The following is a 19,778-nucleotide window of genomic DNA, read 5'->3' as shown; positions in this document are numbered from 1 at the left end:
GGGGGATACATACTCACCTGCAAACACCATCCTCTATACTCACCTCACGCTGCATCATACCAGGCTGTCATAGCGGGGTGAGCAGGGGCAGCGGGGGACCCGGACCCAGGGTACAACCTCCAGGCGCTGGCGATAAGGGGTTGACGGCCCATACTTTTGTTCCGTGACCCTTTATTGCATGCTCCTGGACCCCCACCTGAAAAGGGGAAACAAAAAAGGGAAGAAAAACCTAACTTAACAGCCCTTACTAGAGGGGAGAGAAAGAAAAAAATAAAATAATGACAACCATGTCTGGGGAGCTCCCAGACCTGTGACTTGCCTCCTACTGACACTAGCTAAAACTGATTACCTCACTTCCAGAGGGCAGGTATATCCTGCCAGGGAGCAGCCGACTTTTCCTCCTAGTGTCAGCGCCTCCTAGTGGCAAGAGCATATACCCATCAGTATAGGTGTCCCCCAATAAAGGGCGCCCGAGAAAACAGGATAACTGCTATAATACACACATATTTGCTTTTCATTTAAATAACACCCATCCTTTCCCATTTATCATATGATATACATTTCAATTAAAACATTGGAGCACAAGTTTATAAGTACCACACTGCACAAAAGACCACAGAAATGTAACAGTGGTAAATTTCACTTACTTAGAGCAACCTCTAAGACAGGATTTTTGCATTTCCTCTACTGTATATCTAAGAAATTCATGAGCATCTTCTTGGCTCCCATAACGAAAGTGCTTTGCAATACCTGAAACAGAGAAATTAATTTGTCTTCATTAATGAAGTACTGCACACCTTGAAGCAAGCAGTGACCTGCTATACAATGCATAAACACACAAAAGCATGTCACAATTTACTGACTGACATCGGAAGTCCCTTGATTAAGTTTATTATGAAAAAAGAATTAGTCTTAAAGGAAGTACTGGGGTCCGACAGCTGGGACCCCCACGATCTCTGGCCGGGCACCCAGCTCTTAGTACACAGAGCAATCCTCATTGTATCTCTATGGGAGAGCCAGAGATACCTGAATGCATGAGAGTCAGGGCACCGTGCCCCTTTGGATGGAGGAGAAGTTGTCTTACACTGCAGTACCCATTGAAAGTTCACACCTCTTTGTAATGGGAAATACAGGAATCTCTCAAACTTGTGGACTTTCCATCCCTATACGGTCTAAAATAAGTCAATTAGAAAACTGGCCTCTTGTTAGGGGGAAGTCAAAGACTTTGGGGGAGATTTATCAAAACCTGTGCAAAGGAAAAGTTGGCCAGTTGCCCATAGCAACCAATCAGATCGCTGCTTATATTTTGCAGAGGCCTTGTTAAAAAAGAAAGCAAGCGGATTGGTTGCTATGGGCAACTTTTCCTCTGGACAGGTTTTGATAAATCTCCCCTTTATCTTTTTGCAGAGCCATTACATTCTTCCATTGTGTTCTCCTCCTCCTCCTCCTGACTGAGCTGCTCAGAGGAAGCAACTTCCCAAAAAATGCATAGGACAGCGTGAGGCTTTGATCTCAAAAGATGCTACAATAGCTGACCAGTCATAAATATTGAAATTACATTGAAACTTCTCCAAAAGACCACCCTTTTACCAGACTATATCACTTAGGAAGAGATCTGAGGAAACCCATCAGATGTCTACGATTTTAGAAAATACAATCCATCCGTTCCGGGATAATATGATGACAACTGGATGCATTGGGAGTCCTGGATTACAGTGCATGGAAGCTCTGTGAGGACATCATTTTGCAATTTCAAACAAGAAGAAGAAATGATCCAGCGTGGGTCAGTAGAAATCCAGACTTTATTAGAACTCACAGTAAAAGCAGTAAAAGCAACCAGCAGATCAAACGCGTTTCAGGCGCATCTGATCTGCTGGTTGCTTTTACTGCAAGTTCTAATAAAGTCTGGATTTCTACTGACCCACGCTGGATCATTTCTTCTTCTTGTTTGAATCTGTGTGCACCGGGCTGGGTGCGGATACGTGTCGGGGGCGCATTGGTGGAGCGAGCTGGATATTCGTGAACTACACTTGCCATCATTTTGCAATACCTTACTCTAGTTCCTGCGTTACAGCTCACCCGGTCTGCGAGTCCATCAGGCAGCGGAGATAAGCGGTGCTAGAGTCGAGACTGATACAGCCAGAGAAAAATCGAGAGGAGTTAGAAGCCCCTTTCTACTGGAATGGTGAGCAATACAGTGTACCGAATGACTATTACTACATTTCAGTACAGGTACAGGAGGAGTGTCCACTAATACCAATGGAGGTTTCTATTTGAATACTAGATTGCAACAACTATTGGGACTTCTGTTTTGCAGGAACTGAGCAAGTATTACTATCAGATACATAGTATCCATCTTCACAGGAACAGTACTTTTCTTATTGACACAGGGGTGTGGAAATTTTATAAAAAACTACTTGTCCACAGGACTAAAATGGAGCAAAATCTACTTGTCCCTCCTGACGATCCACTTGTCCGGGCCAATTTTCGCTTTTACGCTCTGATTTTTTCCTCCTCGCCCTATAATAGCCATAACTACCTACTATAATGACACCTTTTAATTTTTCAATAACGTATTCTCTGAACCAAAAAAAAAAAAAAATATATATATATATATATTTAGGGAAGTGAAATTGAAATAGTAAAAGATAATTTAGCAGATTTGGTGGTTTTCTTTTCTGCGCCATTTACCTTGTGGTTGAGGTAACATGTTAGTTTTATACTTTAGGCGCCTGATTACAGTGATACCAGATTTGTATCGTTTACATCATGTTTTACTAATTCTGAACTTTTTCTAATTTTTTTAATTGCCATTTTTTAACCCCTGTAGCTTTATTTTTTTTCTGCATACCAGGCTGTATGAGGGCTAATTTTTTGCACCATAATCTGTTTTTTGTATCGGTAACATTTTGGCATGGATCTGACTTTTTAATCGCTTTTAACTTTTTTTCTGGGATATTATAAAAATTGCAAATCTGTGGTTTGGTATTTTTATTACATTTACCGTACGGGATACATAATGTTATATTTTAATAGGTTGTACAATTACGCACGAAGCGATAACAAATATGTTTATTTTTATTATGTTTACATGTTTTTATATAGGAAAAGGGTGATTTGAACTTTTAACATGGAAGGGGTTAATGCAGCAGTCTTCAAACTGTGGCCCTCCAGATGTTGCAAAACTACAACTCCCAGCATGCCCGGACAGCCAACGGCTGTCCTGGCATGCTGGGAATTGTAGTTTTGTAACATCTGGAGGGGCACCGTTTGAAGACCACTGGGTGTCTTTCAAACTTTTATTAAAACTTTTTTTTTTCTTTTACACTTTATTAGACTTATGAGGAATCATTAGATTCCTCAGACAGATGAATAGATTCTATTGAACTCTATTAATCTGTGATCCATTGATAGAGCCTGGTCCAGCCAGGATCTATCAATGACAGAGCCGGGACAGGAGGAAGCAAAGGTAAGTCCTCCGGCTACCTCCATAGTGGATCGCCCCCCTGCGATCGCGCTGTGGGGGGGGTGATCCACCCCCCTAGACCCCCAGGGATTGCATTCACATGTCCCTTTAGACCAGTGGTTCTCAACCTTTTCGGCGACCATACCCCCAAGGCCTGAAAGTATGTCCACGGGTACCCCCTCACGCGGAACTTGCGAGCGAGGGGTACCCGCAGACAAAAGGAGTGTTCTTACCTTTATACTAATGCATCCCATCTCCATCTTAATCCCCTTGTGCTATTATTCCCCCTCCGTCTTACTCCCCCTGTCCCACAATTCCCACCTCCCTCCGATTCCCTTTTACCATTATTCCCCCTCCATCTTTATCCCCTTGTGCCATTATTATCCAATATGGAACAAGGGGATTAAGATGGAGGAGGGGGAATAATGATACAGGGGGATTAATATGGAGGCGGGGGGGGGGGGGGGGGGGGGGGGGGGGGTTGATAATTCCCCCCTCCCTCTGATCCCCTTTTGCCATATTGGATAATAATAGCACAAGGGGATTAAGATGGAGGGGGGGGGGATAATCAACCCCCCCTCCTCCATATTAATCCCCTTTTGTCATTTTCCCCCCTCCATATTAATCCCCTTGTGCCATTATCGGATATGGCAAAAGGGGGATCAGAGGAAGGGGGGACTGGTGCAAGGGGATTAAGATGGAAGGGGAGAGGGGAGTAATAAAGCACAAGACATAAAATTTCAATGCCTTGTGCTTTATTACTCCCCCCCCCCCTCCGCCATTATCCCTCTCCCCCTCCATCTTAATGCCTTGTGCTCCGTCCCATACAGTTCTCCGCCCCCCCCCCCCCCCCTCCCCTCTGTGCCATACAGTTGTTTACCTGGCGTCCTGTGGTCCCGTCGCCTGCTGCTTCACGGGATGTTCCACAGGGCCGCACTGACGTGTGACGTCCCCCTGCGCTGTGCGGCAACTCCGCGCAACGTCAGGGGAGGCCACACGTCTCCCTGGCAACCACGCAGCTCACTTACAGTAGCCCCGGCCGCATCTCTGGCCGCGCTACTGTACAGTGAGCTGCCGCGGCTATGCGCTGACAAATACTGGCCAATGCATGGCCAGTATTTGTCAGCGTTTTCGCGTACCCCAGGTTGAGAACCCAGGCTTTAGACGCCGCTGTCAGCTTTGACAGCGGCGATCTAAAGGGTTAATAGCCAGCCGCGGCGATCGCCGCATGCTGGCTATTAGCGGCGGCCCCCGGCTATTGAGAACAGCCGAGGGCTGCAGAGTATGGAGCGGGCACGAGTCCGGAGCCCGCTCCATACATACTGCAGAGCGGCGCATACAGTCTCCCCGTGCAGACGCGCCTCCTCCCCTCAGCTCTCCGAAGCTACAGCTGGGGGGAGTGAAGGCAGAGGACGCAGGTCTGCATGGGGAGAAGTAAGCCTCTCCCCCCGCACGTCTGCAGAGCAGGGGAGAGAAGACACATACACAGCTTCTATCTCCCCTGCTCTGCTTCGGATCTGTAGTCTGTATGGAGCGGGCTCCCGACTCCTGCCCGCTCCATACAGACTGCAGATCCGCCGCACTTGTCAGGTCCGGCCCTGCTTGCCCGAAGCCGGGCTAAGGGCCGGACAAATTCACCTGCCCGGCGCCCAAAACTGCTAGTCCGGGGCGTCGGGCGATAGAAATTCCACATCCCTGTTGACACTACTGGGACATTTGTTTACAAGAATTGTTATTTGCAGGAATCGTTCATAGGAGTGTTCTATATTTTGAAAGCATTGCTTGTAGAGAAAAATACACACTTTATTACAGCAGTTGTGTCAGACTTTTTATATGGGATATCATTTTATTAATATAATTCTTTGTGTTGCACACACGGACCCTGTGGTGTGAAGCTCTTTGATACGAGTGTTTTTTATTTTTTATTTATTTTATATATTTTTACTAATAAAACTGATCACCTAAATATGTCCATTTATCCTTGAGCCACAATTTTTGGTTGGTTATTGTATTCTTTGTATTGGTTTTTGTATTGTTTGGTGTGATGTTGTGAGCTCGGATTTTAGGTTGTCAGTAGTATAGTGAGCAGAAATTTATTTGGGTTGGAACTGAAAATCTGTCACAAGAAATATGGTCAGCATCAAGGGTGGTCTTTTGGAGAGGTTTCACCAATTTCTATGGCACCTTAAAGATGACAAACCTCACACTGTCAATATGATTTTTGGAGATTTGATGCCTCCAAGCAGAACCCTGACATTAACAGCTCTAAAAAAGCTTATGTTAAAGGGGTATACCGGCAAAACGGTTCATTCTGCCATTATGCCCGGGTTGCCACAATTAAAAAATAAACTTACCAACCACAGCTCCAGTCTTTCTGCTTTTGGGGCCCAAAACAGTACACTGACTCTCACAGGGGTGTGGAAATTAAAAAAAAAAAAAACTACTTGTCCAAGGGACTAAAGCGGAACACAATCTACTTGTCCCTCAAGAAAATCCACTTGCCCTGGTAGATAAAATAATTTTCACCAAAATAGTCTGATCCCCCCCCACTAGACCACCAGGGATGGATATAAGATCCCTTTAGACACTGCTGACAGCGGTGATCTAATGGTTTAATAGGTGATCGCAGTATGCCAGGCTATTAGCGGCCGGAGAGCTGTAGATCCTCTTACACCCGAGACAAGCCCAGAAAAGTCTAGATGTAACTTTTTGATCACCTTATAAAAAATTTCTCATATGAAGTGACCAAAAATGAGCAATTCTGGACTATTTACATTTACACCGTTCCCCGTACGGTTTAATTAACATCATATTTTAATAGCCTGGACATTTCCACATGTAGCAATACCACTTATGTTTATTTTTGTACATTATTTTTATTTAAAGAAAATTGGAAATTTTTATTAGGAAAGGGGCTTATTCACATGTATACGCACTTTAATATTTTAATCACTTTTTTTCAGTCTCAATAGGAACTTATGTGTTACTGGGGGGGGGGGGGGGGGGTTCTGCTTCTCCAGTTTATGTGCTGCATTTTGTGTCAGAAAATGCTGGAAGTTGCATTTAGTTACTAGATAACTACAACACCCAGCATGCCCTGATACAGCCCATGGTTGTGTGGGTGTTGCAGCATGTTGCACTGTATAGTAGTATAGTTAAGGTTATTGTGGGACATGCTGGGAGTTGTAGTTTTGGTTTGTGTCAGCTGCAGAGCCATAGGATGTGTCAAGGAATACTTGGAATTACAGTTAGTAACTACAACACCCAGCATGCCCTGATGCAGCCTATAGCTCTGCAGCTGACCTGAACCAAAACTACAACTCCCAGCATGTTACACTTTATAGTTCTACAGTTTAGGTTATGGTGCAACATTCTGGGAGTTGTAGTTTTGGTTCGGGCGTGTTTGTGTGCATCCGTGGGGCTCTTGGTTGGCGGGTGAGTATGAAGGGTGGGATTCTGGTGGTGCAATTCAGTGCGAGTGCTACTAAAAATAAATAAAATTAGATGGCACAACTGCCCTAATGCCCGTCTGCCCCTATACAAAACATTTATGCATCCACATATCATACATACACCAGCCACTGCCCCCATATACATACACACACACACACACACACACACACACCTGCCACTGCCCCCCCCCACATCATACATTACATACACACATACACTCACACCATACATGTACACCATACATACACCTGCCGCTGCCCACCCCACATCATACATCACATACATACACATCACACTTAGACATCATACATTACATACACATCACACAGACATCATACACACATTATACATTACATACACTCACACCATACATATCCACCAGTGTTTCCCAACCAGGGTGCCTCCAGCTGTTGCAAAACTACAACTCCCAGCATGCCCTGGGCATGCTGGGAGTTGTAGTTTTGCAACAGCTGGAGGCACCCTGGTTGGGAAACACTGATATACACCATCCTCCCCCATCATACATTACATACACATCACACATACACTCACACCATACATATACAACCACCCTTCCTGCCGCTGCCTGCATTCTCGGCCTCCTCACCTGAGCCGCCATGAGTGGACATCAGAGCTGTAGTCCCGGCCGGTGTGAGGTGAGATTTCCGTCCTCGTCCTCCCCCTCCCCCCCCCCCCCTGCTCTGTGTTCTCCCCGTGCAAACTAGCAACCGCCCCGTGGTGGATTAGGTCCTGTCTAGACAGAGCCGGGGAGAGGGAGGGGGGAGCTGTGTGCGGGGGATGGAGCTGTGCACGGAGCTGTCAACATCCTCTCTCTCACCCTGCTGTGTCTTCTTGTGTAGAGCTGCACCCTCCAGGAGGGGAGATAAGGGGGCTCTGCAGTCAGCTGGAGGCCGCCGCCCCCTCCATACACTCTGAGGCCGGTGTGAGGTGTAGACTTCCATCGGCTCCTGCACCTCACACCGACATTAAAGAAAAATAAGGGGGACGTCGTCTGTCCCTGCTCGCCCGATACAGGGCTAAATCTATAAAAAATTCACCTGCCCGGCGCCCAAAACTACTTGTCCCGGGCGTCGGGCTATAGGATTTCCACATCCCTGCTCATTAGCTGATCGGCAGTGTGAGGAGTCCGGCCCCAAAAGCAAGAAGACGACCACACTGGAGAATGGAAAAGTAATACTGGCGGACCCGCTGAAGAAAAAAGTCAAAAAGGCCCCTCCAGACAGCATGTCTGAGGATTTTCTTATATGCATTTAACCCATCAGACTTTCATTGCAAAAGCTTATGATTTATGTATGGAATATATATTCATATTCATTCTAAATACACTGCTCAAAAAAATAAAAGGGAACACAAACAACACAATGTAACTCCAAGTCAATGACACTTCTGTGAAATCACACTGTCCACTCAGGAAGCAACACTGATTGACAATCAATTTCACATGCTGTTGTGCAAATGGGACAGAGGGAAATTATAGGCAATTAGCAAGACACCCCAATAAAGGAGTGGTTCTGCAGGTGGTCACCACAGACCACTTCTCAGTTCCTATGCTTCCTGGCTGATGTTTTGGTCACTTTTGAATGTTGGTGGTAGCATGAGACGGAGTATACAACCCACACAAGTGGCTCAGGTAGTGCAGCTCATCCAGGATGGCACATCAATGCGAGCTGTGGCAAGGTTTGCTGTGTGTCAGTGTAGTGTCCAGAGCATGGAGGCGCTACCAGAAGACAGGCCAGTACATCAGGAGGCCATAGGAGGGCAATAACCCAGCAGCAGGACCGCTACCTCCCCTTTGTGCAAGGAGGAGAAGGAGGAGCACTGCCAGAGCCCTGCAAAATGACCTCCAGCAGGCCGCAAATGTGCATGTGTCTATTCAAACGGTCAGAAACAGACTCCATGAGGGTGGTATGAGGGCCCGACATCCACAGGTGGGGGTTGTGCTTACAGACTAACACAGTGCAGGAACTTTGGCATTTGCCAGAGAACACCAAGATTGGCAAATTCGCCACTGGTGCCCTGTGCTCTTCACTAGTGATCAACAGATTATCGGTATGGCCAATATTATCGGCCGATAATCACGATTTTGGGTATTATCGGTATCGGCAATTACCTTGACGTGAGCGACGTGACGTCACCGTCAGTGCGCACAGTGACAGCTCAGGAGGACGCCACCGGAGCCAGATGTGTAGTGGACCCCGGGAACAGGTCATTATAAAACCGGGGATGGGGGAGGTATTGGGGCCGGTGCGGTGCGGCTAGGATAGGTCTCAGGACTCCCGGACAGGCAGGGGGAGAGAAGTGGGTGGCGGCGGCCTATGGCACCGCAAAAGCCACTACAGTGAATTGATTTAAAGCGCCCGCTTTAAATCAATGATCTGCAGCAGTGTCGCGGGGGGATAAATAGCCGATAACTTATACCAGAATATCGGTAACGATTATCGTATCGGCCCTAAAAAACCCGATATCGGTCGATCCCTACTCTTCACCTGTGCTTGAAAGCAGGTTCACACTGAGCACGTGACATGACAGAATCTGGAGACGCCGTGGAGAACGTTCTGCTGCCTGCAACATCCTCCAGCATGACCAGTTTGGCGGTGGCAATTCTTTAGAGGGGGGGGGGGGGGGGGGGGGGGGCACTGCCCTCCATGTGCTTGCCAGAGGTAGCCTGACTGCCATTAGGTACCGAGATGAGATCCTCCGACCCCTTGCAAGACCATATGCTGGTGCGGTTGGGCCCTGGGTTCCTCCTAATGCAAGACGATGCCAGACCTCATGTGGCTGGAGTGTGTCATCAGTTCCTGCAAGAGGAAGGCATTGATGCTATGGACTGGCCCACCCATTCCCCAGACCTGAATCCGATTGAGCACATCTGGGATATTGTGTCTTGCCCCATCCACCAACACCACATTGCACCACAAACTGTCCAGGAGTTGGCGGATGCTTTAGTCCAGGTCTGGGAGGACATCCCTCAGGAGACCATCCACCACCTCATCAGGAGCATGCCCAGGCATTGTAGGGAGGTCATATGGGCATGTGGAGGACACACACACACACACACACACACACACACACACACACTACTGAGCCTCATTTTGACTTGTTTTAAGGACATTACATCAAAGTTGGATCAGCCTGTAGTGCGGTTTTCCACTGTGATTTTGTGTGACTCCATATCCAGACCTCCATGGGTTGATAAATTTGATTTCCATTGATCATTTTTGTTTGATTTTGTTTATAGCACAATCAACTATGTAAAGACGAAAGTATTTCATACGATTAGTTCATTCAGATCTAGGATGCGTTATCTTAGTGTTCCCTTTATTTTTTTTGAGCAGTGTAATACATAATCTAATTATTATACATAATCTACATTTTTTGGGTTAGATGTGTTATGGGTTCAGTTTTCTTTTGTTCCCAGTGTGTCCTCTGAAGATCCCGGGCACTCACCGGGTGAAAACATGTTGGGACGTAGTGGTGATATTGTATTGGCGTGTTATATCTAGACCTTTACTTTTGTATGCTGGGTAATTATTTATACATTCTTTTGTTGTGGCATTAGACTGAAATATTGTGGTATCATTGTCTGGAGTCCTTGTGTTGTCTCACTAATATTTGATAAATCCATGCAGCATTTTAGCTGTATGAACCTATTTGTTATTTTTTTTTAGTTCAACTACATTCATCAGTAGGGTACAATTGGTTTTAATTGATCTTTATTAAAAGTTTTTTAGTACTTGTGCTTCAGTGAAATCTCTTATGCTCTAATTTCGGCTGCAAGAGACCCTATGGTAAACAGTAGCAATGACGGCAGACACCTTTGTCTCAAATATGTCTCACTGTATATAGTCATGTGTTACTTCATTTTCTTGAAAAATTTCAGGGGTACCAACATTTACGGCCATGACTGTATTTGGGTCAGTACCTATAGGTGATGTTTCCCCGCTTTTTTGTGACTACAATTTAGCTACAGTGCCTACAGTTCTCTATTGCCACATACTGCTCTGCCAGTTCTGTCTGCTGTATATAAACACGAGTATAGGGTGACTAAGACAACAGTGTAGAGACCAGATTACTATTACAGTGAGGGCAGACTGATTAAATTCCTGGGAGGATAAAAAGCTGCTCATCAGATATTTGCTCCACATATAGTGAGGGGAATGAGGCAGCATGTAACTCTACACAGACAAAAGCTGTTGACAAACATTCACTCAGCAAACAACTCTGAATCCCTCCAGATTCTGTTTAGCCAAGTGTTTATGCATGCTGAATAGAAAGGAGGGATAAGCCATTGCCAGACACCTTTGCAGCTTCTCTCTACAAGGAGGAAAAAAAAAAAAAAAAAAAAAAAAAAAAAGACTGGGCAGTTAAAATCCAAAATGCCTTCGGCTTCTCTTGGGAGACCCCTACATACCAAACTGTCAGCTGACCTTGCAAAAGCTCCAGCGTGTATGGGGGACTTTAGCATCCCTGTAAGTTCCTCACCAAACAGCAAGATTGCATTTTTTAATGTTTTTTTTTTTTATAAAGGCTATGATAAAGATCGAAACTTACGTCTAAGATCGTTGATAACACTATTAGGCTTGATGACTCCCCCGGAATTACAAAGGGCTTGTGCTACATGAGATTGCATCACACACATCATACAGAATTCTTGTTCACGGCCTGAAAGCAAATAGATGAAAGCAAAACATAAGCAACTATAAAGAGCTGGATGTTACATATTTACCAACAACGCCATTTTGGTCTTTTACCATAACCTACAACTCTACAGATATTCTGAATGCTAGACTTACTGGAATAGTAGTTCTATTTTAGCTACAGCTTAAGTCTTATCACCTTATTACCCCCTAGTGGCAAAAACTTAATATGGCTACATTCAGTGCAATAAAACGGAGATACATTTGTTTACAGAGAATGACGCCTATCTCCTGGCATGTCTGTTTTAGTAAAGAATTGTATTCTTTAAAAATTATGTAGGCCCTAATGGGAGGTCTCCCTACATGCTCAGTTGTCAATTCAATTTCACACCGAGGAGGAATAAGAGGAAATGCAATAAGCAGAATAAAAAAAAATATATATTCCAGCATTGCCATTTTAGGAGAAACTACTATGGGGATCTTTGCAACAATTTTTATTGTTCATTTCCCGAATGCAAAATGAAAACTGTATAAAAAGTTCCTACTATTTAGCTACTCAGAGAAAAAGGGCTTGTTTTACACGCAAATTGAGTCTGAAATATTCAGGCTTTCCCCCCCCTTTTTTATTCAGCCTGGGCTATTTCTGGGCAATAAACACCCTTCTGGAACATACATTCCACAGTACTTAGTTTTCTGTAAAAATACATTTTCATATTGAATTCAGTGAATACAGAAAGGGGTGGTGGTTACACAAAACCTCAGATCGTGGACAGGGGTGAAGGAATCCTGGAGGACAGCTCACACAGGCTGGAGAATAAAGGAAGGAGCAGACAGTTTGTATGGGAGATTCATACCCGCTGTGTGGGAGATTGAGAAAATGAAGCTAATACAGCATATTGTAGAAGCTGTACAAGCAAAAATTTTAATAAAGACCTATGGATAAAAAGGTTTTATTGCAGCAAAAGGAACAAACATCTTTATAAAAAAAAAAAATTTAAAAAAAAAATAGAAAAAAAAAAAAAAAAAAAAGTGTCCATAGCTTTAGTTACTAAAATAGACATGTCAGGAGAGCCTACGGCATCTCTAAGTGGGAACAATTTGTAGCAAATACATTTGGATTTTAAGTGACTGGATGATGCAAGCCTACAAGCGATACCATCTGGTTTAGTAAGAATGCAGTGCAGTTAGTCTAAACCCATATGCAGCTCAATTCTTCAATTTAAATGTATTCTGATGATTCATTATTATGGCTCTGTACAACTGCTTCCTTGCATGCACTTTGCAGAGATTGCTGCTAGTAAACAATCAAATATGGATATAGTATAGTACATTCCACTAGCTAACTGATGATGGTCAGCCCTTGCATTCATCATAGCAAAATGATGACAAACCCAAAAGGGGAGGGGGCAGGATTAAAATGTATAACAATATATAGTAAATTCTATTAATTCCTTCTTAAAGCATCAGGCCTCCTGAACAATAGGCTGCTATGTTATCTGGGGCTATAAAGAATTTAAGTCACAGAGGTATACAGGTATGGGGTCTCTAAGCCAAGGATAGCTAGAGAGTGTGTTCAGAAGCAAAAGGATGAAAAAAGTGCAAGAGGAGCAGCAACAGGGAAATGTATAAAAAATATAGGAAGAGTGCCTCACAGTACAGAAAAACCCCAAGCATTCACATTAATAGATCCCATACCTGTATTCATCTCAGAATTGGGCTTTAAGGGTCAATAGGCACAGTACCGTATATTAAACTGCAGCAGGAAGACATCTCTCCTAAATAAATAGTATGGGTGGGCTATGTGGGCATATAGGATTAGGAGAACACTCAATTTGAACTGTTCCACCATAAGAAAGTTTGGTATAGAAACAAACCAGTAGAAGTTATTTGAGGGGGTAGCTGTTGGACATTGATGTGCAGAAAATATATACCTGCCCAAAATGGTGGCTGTATCATCCAAATCCTGGGCTGCTCCTTGAGTCCAGGGCCAAAAAACTCCAAAATAGCTTGTAGGTGATGAACAGCAAGATAACGTGAGCATTTGCTCTCCTGAGCCTTTGCTCAAGGAAGGACTTAAGTGTCGCAGCACAGCAGGGCAAGTTTGCTGACACTGGCAAGGATTATAGTGGACAAGTTTAGCAATAGGTTGCAATCTTGCTTGAAGCCAGTGCTGCTTAGCATCAAGAACTTACAGCTAGAAACATTAAAGGAAACGGGAGATCAGAGTAGAAATTGAATTGAAAGAAAAACAACCCACTTTCCTCCAATTTCCCTCGCTGCAGGCTTTTAGTCAAGTAATTGTATTCTGTTTCCCACTGGGGTACAGTTAGACTGGATGTATATAGGACTAGTGAATGAGCAAAAAGAAAACATCACATTTTGTTAGGAGATGCGCCTATAGGACACCATCATCCATACCATTACTTCCTAATACTGATGTCACAGCATAAAACAGGAGCAAACAACCATCTGATCATTGGCTGTTATAGGACTACAGCACCCAATATGCTGTGGCTTAAGGTACTGTAAATAACAAGCCAAGATTGACCTTGCAGCAATTAAAGCTGAACAGGAGGTTGCCCACTCAGGACCTCAGTCAACTGAGCAAACTGAGGAGTATATGAGAAGTCATACTCACAAGTCTTGGAGTGCTCTCGAGTGAGCATGTAGTTTGCAAGAGGTGCAGTGTATGTTAAACACTGCAGAACTGAATTCACAAAGCAGGTATTGCCAAGGTTTTGGAGACCAGCTCCAACCTTTTGAATCCGCTGCCATCTTAGTCTCAGCTTCTCTGCTGGGAAAAGGATCTTCTGTGGTGGATTTATGCCATCCCCTGGAATTGCCAATGCTGAAAAATAAAATGATGGCAGAGTCAATGATGCATATTCCAAACAAAGGTCAATCATAAAAATAAGAAGTCTACACCTTTGTCCAAATGAACAAGTAAAAATATAAACCACAGAATTAAATAAGTAACGTAATATAAAGCAGATCATGTCAGTACCATAGCTGGGAACCTGTACTCTGAGATCGCTAAGAGCTGCAGACTTCACTGGCTAGCTGTAAGGCTAGGTTCACACTACAGAATTTTCACCTGCAGTTCCGCTTTGAAATTGCAGGCGGAAATTCCTCTTGCTAAAATGAATAGTGTAGTGAATGGGTTTCCGTTCACAAATTCACACTTCGGAATTTGAGAACCGAAAATCCGCTTGGAAATTTCCACCTGAAGAATGGCGTTGCTCTTTCTTCAGGCGGAAATCCGTGCGGAACACATTGCAGTCTATCGGAGACTGCAGTGTCTGCGCGGTCCTAGCGCCGACTGATTCAGGTCAGCGCTGGCCGCACTCGGAATCTCCGATTGGAAATTTTCTGCCCGGAGATTTCGTAGTCTGAACCTAGCCTTAGGGTATAAAAGGAAACTGTACCTTTCCTGGGGCTGATTGTAGTTGCCAAACTCAAAATTGCTTACTTCTCAGCAGAGAGTCAAGAAGGTGGAGCCAAGCTGCTCAAGAGCCACAGCCTAACACACCTCCTTACTTGACGCTCAGCCCACCACCCCCAGTCTCTCCTTGATAGATGTACAAAGCTCTGTAGGCAAGTTAAAGAGGGGCTAAGAGTGTCCTTCTCGACACTTTGCTGAAATCAGCCACCTTCATACAGGAACTTTGGGTCTCAGCAATTACTTTGTTTAGTGGGGCGACCAGCTCTAGGAAGAGTCCTGGTTGTTCCAAACATTCTTTCTACCATTCACCAGATCTGTGGAGTCACACTATCCTGTCAGGGCTCTACAGGCAGTTATTTCCTCCTCATGGATTGGCATACACTGATATAGATCGTCAGCTGTGCTGTGAGACCTTATGGAGAGGCCTGTGTCTTTCTAAATCATGTCCAATCACTGAATTTGCCAGATGTGGGTCCAATCAAGAGATATGGGAGGAGCCAAAGTTAAATTTGAAGCGTCTAATACTTATGCTCATGTGATATTTTTGTTTTCCCTTTTTAATAAATTTGCTAAAAAGAAAAAAAAAATTCTAAAATTCTGATTTCCATTATCAGAAGTGCATTTGGGGGAAAGTGTGAATTTTGTTTATTTTAACACAAGACTGCAACACAAAATGTGAAAAAAGTGGGGTCTCTTCAATAAACTCATGCTACCTTTTCGAGAGATATGTTCAAAGAGAACAGAGTATGGGGATAGGTGCACAATTAGTTGAAATTCACCAAAAAATAAATAAATTAAATTAAAAAATAAAAAAAAGGGCCAGAAAAGCTATCAAAGAATACATGAGAAACAGTTATAAGCCTGGTGTAAATTTATTATTATTATTTTTAACAAAACACTCCCCCTTCCTTTTTCCACATATACTATACGCAGCAGCCCATCAGTCACTTAATGGGGAGGAGAGGCTCACAAATCACTCAGATAATGTTGATATCCATTGACCTTAACGGTTAACAAGATAACCTGCTAGCGGATATTCCGATTGCAGGATTCCTTAGTGGAAATGCTGTCACATATAAAGTCATCTTATTAAAGCATCTGATGTCCTGTAAAGAAATAGTAATGGCCAAAATGCAAGAATATCGCACATAACTTCAATTCTGCTTACTCAGCCATCTGTCTTTTTGCTTTAAAGCACTGCAGACCACCTAAAATACATACACATTTATGGCACCAACTTCTCAACAAACAGGTTTATAGTGCAGTTACAAGAAGTTATTAAGAAACAGTCATTACTTTCCCTTTAAAACATGAGCCAGTTCTTACGTGGATCAGATTGCTCTGAAGGCTCAGGCTTTTCAGGAACATATGAGCTGGAGTAGACGGCAGCACCAGGTACTGGCCCAAGAGAAATTTTAGCTGGGGAAGATACTATGCCCCAAACTGGCGAACCTGTGTCCTTGTCTCCAGACGACGGTGCCATTGGCTTGTAAAGCTGATTCCGGCATGCTGCAGTCACTGAAGAAACTTTATCTATGATGGTCATGGTTTGACACTTTGAGAAAGAAAAAAGGCAAGAAAAGGAAATATTACCAAACACAGAAATTAAGGAATATTGATACCATAAAAGGGTGGGGGAACTTGTTGTTACTGTGACCTGTTTCCCCTCCCTAAACATTGCACAGACCATCTATGTGATGCCCAAAACCCAGAGTTTCCTCACAGAATATTGCCCCGAGCATCCCACCCCCTGCATATTCTATTACAATCCCAATGGGTTACAATATTTTTAACATACAATGGTCTTTTCTGGAACATTGGGGGAGATTTATCAAAACCAGAGCTGAGGATGTGTTGACCAGTAGCCCATAGCAACAAGATTGCCTCTGAAAAATAAAAGCATTTTCCAGACTTAAAGACGCAATGTTATTGGTTGCTATAGGCAACTGGCTACATTTATCCTCTGCTCAGGTTTTGATATATTTCCCCCAAAGTCACTTGAAGCCACACAACATACAATGCAGTCAGGATTCATAGCTCAAGTGAGCTGGAAGATCTGCCCACTCAGAAGGCATTTCACAGGTAAAACCCCTTTATTACAGAGGTATATACAGTGATTTGCTGTCTTGTAGCGCCTCCCTACAGTATGATATGGTACTGTTCTTTACCTGTGTGAGGACTAGCTGCTCCTCTGGACACCAGGTGAGGGTGGCTCCATGTTATCACCAGTGCACTGTGCAGAACAGCTGTCCTCTATGTATCAAGTGATTTAGAGCTTCTAGCAGCTACTTCTGTCTTTAATACGTAAGGACTTGTTATCACTATTTCAAATAGTTTTGCTTTAATCATAATTTTTCCTCTTGTTTTAACTTGTGACTCCCATACACATCTACATGATGTTGTGTCTCAGAGTTGGACATGGGTCACCATGGGCACTGACTGTTCTGTGCACCCATTCTGGGAGAACAGGATCTTGGTATTACACCTTTGTCGTCATTTCCTGTTTGTACTTTATTTCTTTAATTACATTTTTAATTGATCGTGTTTTCTTGCACTTTTTATGTATTTACATGCAAGGACACTGATTGTATGGGAAAGGTCTCAAGGTGGCACTTCAGGGGTGTGGAAATAAAAAACTACTTGTCCACGGGACTAAAATGGAGCAAAATCTGCTTGTCCATCATGACGATCCAATTGTCCGGGCCAATTTTCACTTTTACACTCTCGTATTTTCCTCATCGCCCTATGATAGCCATAACTAACTACTATAAGGATACCTTTTAATTTTTCAATAACCTTCTCTGAACCCCCCAAAAAATATTTTTATATTTAATTTAATTTTAATAGATTATATATATAATCTGTGAAATGATTTGCAAATTTGGTGGTTTTCATTTCTACGCCAATTACCTTGTGGTTGAGCTAATGAGCTAAGGCTGCTTTCACACTATAAAAACACTTCCGTTACGAACCCCCGTTAGGAAATCGGCCGTTAGAAAATCCCATTATATAGTCTACGGTATTTTTCTAATAGCCGTTTTAACTCGTTATAAATAACGGCCGCTATTTTGTGACGGGCGAATGAACGGGAGAAATAGTGCATGCAGTAATTCTCCCGTTACTCTCGCCCGTCACAAAATAACAGCTGGCTATTAGCGGCGGCCCCCAGCTACTGAAATCAGCCGGGGGCTGCAGAGTACGGAGCAGGCAGGAGTCTGTAGGCCGCTTCATACAGGCTTGTCAGGTCCGGCCCCCGAAGTCAGGCTAAGGGCTGGAAAAATTCACCTGCACGGTGCTCGGAACTGCATGTCCCGGGCGTTGGGCGATAGGAATTCCACAGCCCTGCACTTAACTCTTTACAATTTCTCATACTCTGTTCTGTTACCTCATACTCCTTGGTTTGCGCCATCTCATGGTCATGTGCTTAGTTTTGTGTATTCACATTTGTGGGATCACATACGTATATTCATTGTTTTAAAGGAAATCTCATCAGTGTCACCTGCATTAACCTGTCGGTAGAGAGAGGTAGTGCAGGTGACACTGATGACAACGATACTTATTTGATCCCATTCTATGTGCCTCTTCTCTCGCTATCTTCTGTTTTGGGGCCAGCTTAGAGTATAGCCGGAGCTTACAGATGTCACCGCTGCTCAGGGGTGTGGAAATTTTATAAAAAAACTACTTGTCCACAGGACTAAAATGGAGCAAAATCTACTTGTCCCTCATGACGATCCACTTGTCCCGGCCAATTTTCGCTTTTACACTGTCGTTTTTTCCTCCTCGCCCTATAATAGCCATAACTACCTACTATAATGATACCTTTTAATTTTTCAATAACATTCTCTGAACCAAAAAAATATATATATATTAAGGGAAGTGAAATTGAAATAGTAAAAGATAATTTTGCAGATTTGGTGGTTTTTCTTTTCTGCGCCATTTACCTTGTGGTCAGATAACCTGCTAGTTTTATACTTTAGGCGCCTGATTACAGCGATACCAGATTTGTATCGTTTACGTCATGTTTTACTAATTCTGAACTTTTTCAAATTTTTTTTTTTTTAACCCCTGTAGCTTTATTTTTTTCCGCATACCAGGCTGTATGATGGCTCATGTTTTGCGCCATAATCTGTTTTTTGTATCGGTACCATTTTAGTATTGATCTGACTTTTTAATCGCTTTTTAACTTTTTTTTCTGGGATAATCTAAAAATTGCAAATCTGTGGTTTGGTATTTTTTTACATTTACGGTAGGGGATACATAATGTTATATTTTAATAGGTTGTACAATTACGCACAAAGCGATACCAAATATGTTTATATGTTTTTATATAGGAAAAGGGGGTGATTTGAACTTTTAACATGGAAGGGGTTAATGCAGCGGTCTTCAAACTGTGGCCCTCCAGATGTTGCAAAACTACAACTTCCAGCATGCCCGGACAGCCAACGGCTGTCCTGGCATGCTGGGAATTGTAGTTTTGTAACATCTGGAGGGGCACAGTTTGAAGACCACTGGGTTAATGTGTGTCTTTCAGACTTTTATTAAAACTTTTTTTTTTTTTACACTTTATTACACTTATATGAGGAATCATTAGATTCCTCAGACAGATGAATAGAGTTCTATTGATCTCTATTAATCTGTGTACTCTGTGATCCATTGATAGAGCCTGGTCCAGCCAGGATCTATCAATGACAGAGCGGGACAGCAGGGAACAGAGGTAAGCCCTCCGGCTACCTCCATATAGTGGATCGCCCCCCTGCGA

The 19,778-nt window shown here is 43.5% G+C and overlaps 1 protein-coding gene across 6 annotated transcripts in view; it reads right to left on the bottom strand.

Moving 5' to 3' along the window:
- USP42 (ubiquitin specific peptidase 42) overlaps positions 1 to 19,778 on the bottom strand; it is a 57,567-nt gene that overhangs the window by 33,336 nt on the left and 4,453 nt on the right. For 3 of the 6 annotated variants that reach the window (XM_056536024.1, XM_056536029.1, XM_056536025.1), the window contains exons 2-5: positions 16,346 to 16,574; positions 14,216 to 14,425; positions 11,492 to 11,602; positions 648 to 750 (exon numbers count right to left, since the gene is read on the bottom strand). In XM_056536024.1, coding sequence (XP_056391999.1) covers positions 648 to 750; positions 11,492 to 11,602; positions 14,216 to 14,425; positions 16,346 to 16,565 — 644 coding nt within the window. In that variant the 5' untranslated portion in view covers positions 16,566 to 16,574. Of the gene's footprint in view, positions 1 to 647; positions 751 to 11,491; positions 11,603 to 13,508; positions 13,772 to 14,215; positions 14,426 to 16,345; positions 16,575 to 19,778 lie in introns of those variants that run through there. The other 3 variants (XM_056536026.1, XM_056536028.1, XM_056536027.1) reach the window with 3 other exon arrangements.

The sequence above is a fragment of the Hyla sarda genome, chromosome 8, assembly GCF_029499605.1.
Source record: "Hyla sarda isolate aHylSar1 chromosome 8, aHylSar1.hap1, whole genome shotgun sequence".
Classification (NCBI taxonomy): Eukaryota; Metazoa; Chordata; class Amphibia; order Anura; family Hylidae; genus Hyla; species Hyla sarda.
Note: the sequence above shows the minus strand (reverse complement) of the source record. Positions and strands in the feature narration are given on the sequence as shown.